We start from the raw sequence: 6,846 nt of genomic DNA, 5'->3' as shown, positions 1-6,846 counted from the left end.
AATATTTGAAGATACCATTCATTTGGGGGGGGGGGGAGTACAATTACATCCTATTTTATTGAATAGTTACCCAAAGCCAAAAACCATTTATAAGAAATTATATAAGCACAAATATAATGATGATGCCTTTGGACGGGGAGGTTAGTTTGACTTCTATTCGTAATTTCAAAATATTCCAACTGACTCAATTTCAAGTTCAAATTACTTACTGTGTGGTATCTATATCACCATCTGGCTTAGTACTTAGTTGCTCCAAATGATCTATAAAAACCTAAGAAATAATAAAATAATTTCTGGATTTGCTTCAGAGCTTACCTACTAAGCACAATAAGTGTGTTTTTACCATACTAATATATATAATAATCATAATTTTTTAAAACCTCAAATAAATTAGAAAAGCACTTTTTATTATGCCTTGAAAATGCTTTCTTTCATCTTATTAGCCTTTTGTAAGCCTGTGGCAAAGTATTTGCCTTTTCTTTGTACTTTCACCCTGTTAAATGCCCTGCTAAACCCCCCAATCCGGGTGAATGAAATTATACAACTACAAGTTTACTGGGTGCCTAGGAAGATATCATCTTTAAATGCTTTGAAGTGTTCAGCCTCAACAGAGACCCCAAACAAACATCCCTTGAGGACCACTAAGTTAATTTTTGTTTGGTTTGTGATACTTCAGTTGATAAAGCAGTAAAATCAGTTCTTAAAACTGCAGTGTTTTACAATATTAAAAAATATTTAACAACAAAAATAATTTCAAATTTTGTTCAAAAGAGCATTGGTTTCTAGCAACAGACAATGAAAATCCAGATTCTCAGTTAAGGAAAATTAGCAGCAATCCTTTAACTCTAGTCGCTCTCCACCAACAACTATGCAACTATGCAACTTATACCAGTTCAGATGTTTGAAGGAAACCAGTAAAAGTCTTTATTCAGTTAGTACTTAAACCCATTCCCCTGCACTCCCAATGTTAAGTATTACTGCCCTTTAGCTATGATAATTTTCTCCTTTTTTAGTTAAAACACATCCTTTGTATATGAAGGTTCCAGGATGTAATGGTGAAACAATAACAGTCATCCTGTGATAACAGTAAATACTGTGTAACAACCTTTTTATCACTTTCAGGGGAGGGATAGGTACAGAGAAAGCCTTTAGTTTCTCAGCTGTGCTTTCAATTCAATCATATTTTAAGTAAAACGGAATTACCTGCATGATATTAATACTCAGTTGGCACACCTCCTCCTGTGTCTTATGTTGCTGGAAAACCTGTACATAGACACACACATACTCTATTTCAGTGGAATGGCTTTCAAGGCCTTCTTGCCAAGGGAGCAAGGAAAAAGAAGCCTTGTTAACATTCAAGGTAGTCAGCCCTTTCTATCAGTTTGTTATATATTGCTCCTTTGAGAAAGCCCAGGGTAAAGAGTGGTTGGCAGAATAAGTCCCAAGAAAAAGCCCTATCAATAGAGAATGTAGGAGGACCTGTCCTAGAGGTGTTACAAAATCCTGGGAATGTAAACTGAGATACAATACCATACCACCCAACAATGGTTAATTTAATATCTTCAAAGTGAAAAAGAAACATATGAGACAAAAGGAGAAGTGGAAAAGAACAAGTTTTTACATACAGCCCAATCATTTACCCATGGAATATACCATAATGCTGGCTGGCTGAAAAGATTTTATTTAAAAGAAACAAAGAACTCTTCAGGAGCACTAGTCCAAACCTAACCTGGTCCTTACAGATTAGCATCTAGTTCCCAATGGGAGAGAACATTTATTGCAAATGACAGCAACATTTGACAGTCTTACTGACTGTCTCAAAAGGGAGGCCAAGGAACAAGCAGTCATGGAGAACGAACTCCTTCTCATGTTTTCCAGCTCCGATCTGAGATACACTGTTTAGACTGTAGAGTTAAGTTTACATTTCTTGTGCCCAAATTGCACCCAATCTATATGTAAATAGAGAATATCAGGCTTGGGGCTGTATCTCTAAGCACCTATGAGGTGTTAGCAGTTACAGAACATTTCTGAAGAACGCTAATTTTCCTCAAGCTTCATAGGAGTCATAAGAGTTGCTCAGCATCTTGTGGGATCATTAATGTAAGACAATAGGCAATACTTTTATCTCGTGCCATACGAAAGTACAGGCATAAAGAGATATAAAGACTGTATCAATATCAAAGGATAGGGGTACAAACAGCTCTATTGTAACAATTCCATAGTAAGTTATGTCTTGCAAAACCACTTCAACTTTAACTCTGCATCACTCATGGTCAAAGTTAGGCAATTTGGCTCACTTGGGTTGCTACAATTTAACAACCCTTTGTCCATGCTGTTCGGGATATTCCTACTATCTTACCTGCCTTCCCTTAATTGTTTGTCATCCCTTAGATTCTAAAAGATGACAAACAGTTAAGGGAAATCATTGGTTATGTTCTGTACAAAGTCTAGTGTGATTTGTACTTATGATTGGCTCTCTAAGGCTCCTGGCACACACTACAGTTATCATGCGTTTAATGTGTTAATTGCATCATAAATACTAACAGTGTTAGCTATATGTTCAGCTGATTTATGGTGCCATAAAGTGTCAGGCCAGCTACCAAGTTACTCCACAAAACATACATAAACATCTGTGTGTCTTATTTGTATGCCACAGAAGTTGAAAAGCAGCAAAGGGACAGGGGTTGGCATTGAGACTGGGACAACCCTAATTCCAATGCTGAAAAGCAGTTGCTGAGAGAGCGAGTTGAAAGGTCCCCTAGTGGAAGGAGCTAAGGGGCTCTGGGCTACTTGGAACCTGGCAAGTCCTGAGCCTGGAAGGATTTCCTGCCCTGCCCTGTGGCCCCCAGAGGGATCACAGGGTACAGCACTTAAAAATAATGGGTCGAAGTTGTTCTTTTTAGACATCGTGGGGCCCAAGGACTGCAACACAGAAGATAATCTCCACAATCCCAGGGTCTTGGTGCCCCAGGACTTCTAAAAGCCATGTTTGCAGCTGGGCTTTCCCAGAGCTGATCATCAGACTGGCCCCAACAGCTCCAAGTCATGAACCCTATCTGGGTCTGTCAGAATCAGTCCAACAATCAGCTGATTGTCAGACCAGACCCTGACTGCTCTGGGTCTGGAACCTGTCAGGGGGTGGAGGGTAGCTCAGTAGAAGTGCAATTAGGATTTAAGGAATTAGTCCACATCCCAAACACTGCACCTTCTGTCATACCAGACACACATAGCAGGAGGCACAATGTTTGGGATGTGGCATAATTCCTCCAGTCCCAACTGTACCATCATTTTAACATCTGTCAAGTCTCAGCACCATTTCAAAGCTACAGCTATGGGTCACAGCATGTATTTACAAGGATAAATATTAAACTGAATGTAGTCAATCAATTAATTAAAGAAAATACTTAAAAATTTAAATACAGCTCACTTTTTCCCCCACAAAGAAAAGGCCATATGAACAGATTTTGAACTCTTCATGCAAAGAGTTTTTTTCTGCAAGTTAAAACAAAATCTTCAGAAACTTCAGTAATACCTTGTTTCAGCCTAAAACTTGCTTCTCTGTATCCTCCACTAAAATAGTGAAATATTATGTACCAAAATGCATGCTTATATTAAAATCATTCTTAAATCTAACAGTAATTCATGTTCAATTAAATAAAATAGAAGTGTAGATTAAGACTTACACTGGCCTCTCCAGGTTTGCAGTCAATAACACTCTTGAGTGACTGCAAGGAATGGATAATGCACTGTTCAAACTGTGAGGGCTAAAAGTAAAAAGAGTGTGAGGTTCCTAAAATAATGTGTACGGTATACACTTTACATGACAATCTACAAGTACATACATGTTCTTTTATATTGAGAGAGATTATACTCATCTTTAAAAAGACATGGAATAGAATACCTTTTTTTTCTTTCCTTTTTACCTAGCTCAGGAGAAGAAATAATAATACATGCCTGTACATTAATTTCTAGGTATTATGGCTCCCAAGTAAGTAGGTTTTTGACAGTGTTACCATACACATTTTACTTGCTGTATAAATATCAAAGACGTTAGTAACTGCTGCTATTTTATTAATCTTACATATATAATTTCTGTCCTGATCTTTTATAACAGGCCTCCATGCCATTGTTTAGACTAGGAAGTTATCGCTAAAGTTGGCCAACAAATGCATCTCCACCAATGGTAGTAGCAACTACTAGTTTAATTAAAGTAACAAGTCAACATACCAAGCACTATGTCATGCTCAAAGCAGGGTTATGACATAGGAAATGGATGAAGCAGCATTAAAGTTGAAGCAGTTCGGCCACACTGTCTAGATACAAGGCCTGTGCACACATAGCAAATTAAAGCATTAACAGCTGCTGCACAAGCCCAAGCAGTGGATTCCCCCTCTCTCTTTTTGAAGATACTCCAAAGGTATGTTTAAACGCACAGAACTTAAAGTGATGGTGGTGGCTACCTAAAGAGACTTTAATTATGGGACAGATTTTCAAAAACACAAAAAAGGCAAACAAGTCCCAAGGAAGTCAATGGGCACCTAATGCTCACTTGTACGTTGAAGAGCTCCCCATTAAGCTCAACATAGAAGTAAGAAAGATTGGCATTTATATCCACATATGGAAAACTGGGCTTACCAAAAACAGTGAAACACTTGCCCCCTGGACTTCAAACATAGTGGAAGTGACAGGCCAGATGGGGAACACATTTTTTGTAACCTCCTCACTCTCAACTTGTGAGGAAAACAGAATAAAGTTTATCAGGCCTAAGGCAGCTTTCCAAATTGGAGGAAAAACTTCTTCAATCAACATGCCCTCAATTTTTAAACAAGACAAATATTGGACCACAACTAGCTGAGCACTCATTTTACAAACACTGGAATTATGACACAGCAAAGCTTTAAGTATCAAAAGCTTTAGCGAGATTGTTTTCCATTTTTACAAATGAATAATGAAAAGCAAAGATTGTAGGATTTTCCCATGGCAACTAAAGGAACATCCAGAAATCCTGAAGCCCAGTATTCTATATTAGCCACCCAACGCTCCTTCCCACAATACATACTTGGAATGATTTATGCCTTCCTACTCAATTTCATTCAACTTTATATTATTAGTAAGTGAGAAACACAATTTTTTTTAAAAAGTGCTGACAGGGCATTGTTATGCATCCTCAAGGCACAGCTTTCCCTCCCACAGGGCCCTTCTGCTTTCTTGGACTGTTTTTTTTTTTTTTTAAGTCACACCTCCTATGTGCTTGCTATGGTTTAGCCATTAGTCATTACTATTTATTTCCAGAAAGCAGCTTGCTAACTTATTTGAAACTGGTTTCATGTTGTTGATTGTTTGTGTGCGAACAACCTCCTAAATTAGTTGCTTTTCAGTTCAATTTCTCATTATAACACATAAGTGACCTATTTAAATCAGCTCAAGTCCAATTTCTATGGTAATGTAACCATTCAGTTATGAAACATTTTGATGTCAACTGAACTTACCACGAGCTCAAAAGAAAAAAAAAAAAAGATACCCTATATTTTTATAAAACATCTCTAGTCATGAAAGAAAGCTGCTTAAAAACAAAGCTTTTATCTCAATCAAACACAACTTAATAAAATTGGAAATAATTCTCAGGGGACAAAATATACCCCAATCCATTTAATATACTTCAATCACTTCTCTTCCTTTCATTACATATTAGTCATTAGTGACATTGTCTAGCAAACTTCTTAATCATATGAACAGTCCTTAAACAAACAATTGGTCTCACTGAAATCGATGGCTATTCAAAGTTCTTCAAGAATGAGCTCCAACAATATTTCTTTATTATTTAAAAAAATGACTCTTCAGGAAGTTTACTTAGAGTTGCTGCATCTTCCAAATTAGTGATTAATAAATCCTTCCCCCAGGGCAAAAAAAGGATGTACCTGTTCATATCTGAAAAGCATAGTGTAGCTTAGTTCTAGTACTTAATCACAGACTAGTACAGTGGTTCCCAAACTCTGACAGATTGCACACCACCAATTTAAAGCGATACTACCTTAAGTACCACCAGCAGATTTCTGTCATATAAAGTAATTATAATAAATCTGTTAACTTTTACCACTGACAGGTTGTTTGCGTACCACTGGTGGTACCTGTACCACAGATTGGGAACCACTAGACTAGTATAACTAGCTAGTAAAAAATAATAATTAAATCTTTGTTGAGAAGTGGGGTGAGAACATTATTTCTTTGCTTCAAAATTATGGAATGCAATTAGCAAAATGAGAACTGTTGTAATTTTTACATTCTGTAGAATGAACAGCAATGGAATATAGATGATAATGTTCTTAGAAAGTGTTAAAGCAGTCCCATCCTAAAGGAAACACTGCAAGAGGCAAAATTTCTATTGAAATTATTCTAATTGGTTATTATTGACTGTGTTGTATTTCCTAGATGCTGACCAGTCCCATGAAGACTAGGGCTTTTTTTTTTTTTTTTTAAACCAATCACACAGTTGTTATTGCACTCCCACTGTATTGCTCTGTTCCTCTCATAGGGCACATCCAGACAAGCCTGCACATGCCTCTTGCATTGCCTCATACCCCTTGGAGATGTTGCAAGAGGCATATGCAGGAACAGGAGAAGGTTCCCTGAGCTGCAAGTTTGCAGTGCAGGGACAAAATTAGACTCCTGGATGTTCTCCAGGGGTCAAAAAAAAAGAGTGAAAAAAAGCGGGGCAAAGCATGGTCCTGGACCGTGCCCTGAGGCTAGCGGAGGCTGGGTCCTCCACAGAGATGCTCTGGTACCAGCCAGAGCATCTCTATGGCTGGCCCTTGCCGTGGTGCTGAAGCACACTGCCTGCCCCTGCAG

General features: G+C 37.8%; 1 protein-coding gene across 3 annotated transcripts in view; it reads right to left on the bottom strand.

Annotated features, from left to right (window-relative positions):
- The window catches only part of EXOC2 (exocyst complex component 2), a 277,754-nt gene that overhangs the window by 101,331 nt on the left and 169,577 nt on the right, over positions 1-6,846 (bottom strand). For all 3 annotated transcript variants that reach the window (XM_019521894.1, XM_019521902.1, XM_019521912.1), the window contains exons 18-20: positions 3,684-3,764; positions 1,204-1,263; positions 210-271 (exon numbers count right to left, since the gene is read on the bottom strand). In XM_019521894.1, coding sequence (XP_019377439.1) covers positions 210-271; positions 1,204-1,263; positions 3,684-3,764 — 203 coding nt within the window. The remainder of the gene's footprint in view (positions 1-209; positions 272-1,203; positions 1,264-3,683; positions 3,765-6,846) is intronic.

The sequence above is a fragment of the Gavialis gangeticus genome, unplaced genomic scaffold (genome assembly GCF_001723915.1).
Source record: "Gavialis gangeticus isolate Ggan-Ray unplaced genomic scaffold, GavGan_comp1, whole genome shotgun sequence".
In the NCBI taxonomy this organism is placed as follows: Eukaryota; Metazoa; Chordata; order Crocodylia; family Gavialidae; genus Gavialis; species Gavialis gangeticus.
This window is presented reverse-complemented; position numbering and strand designations above follow the sequence as displayed.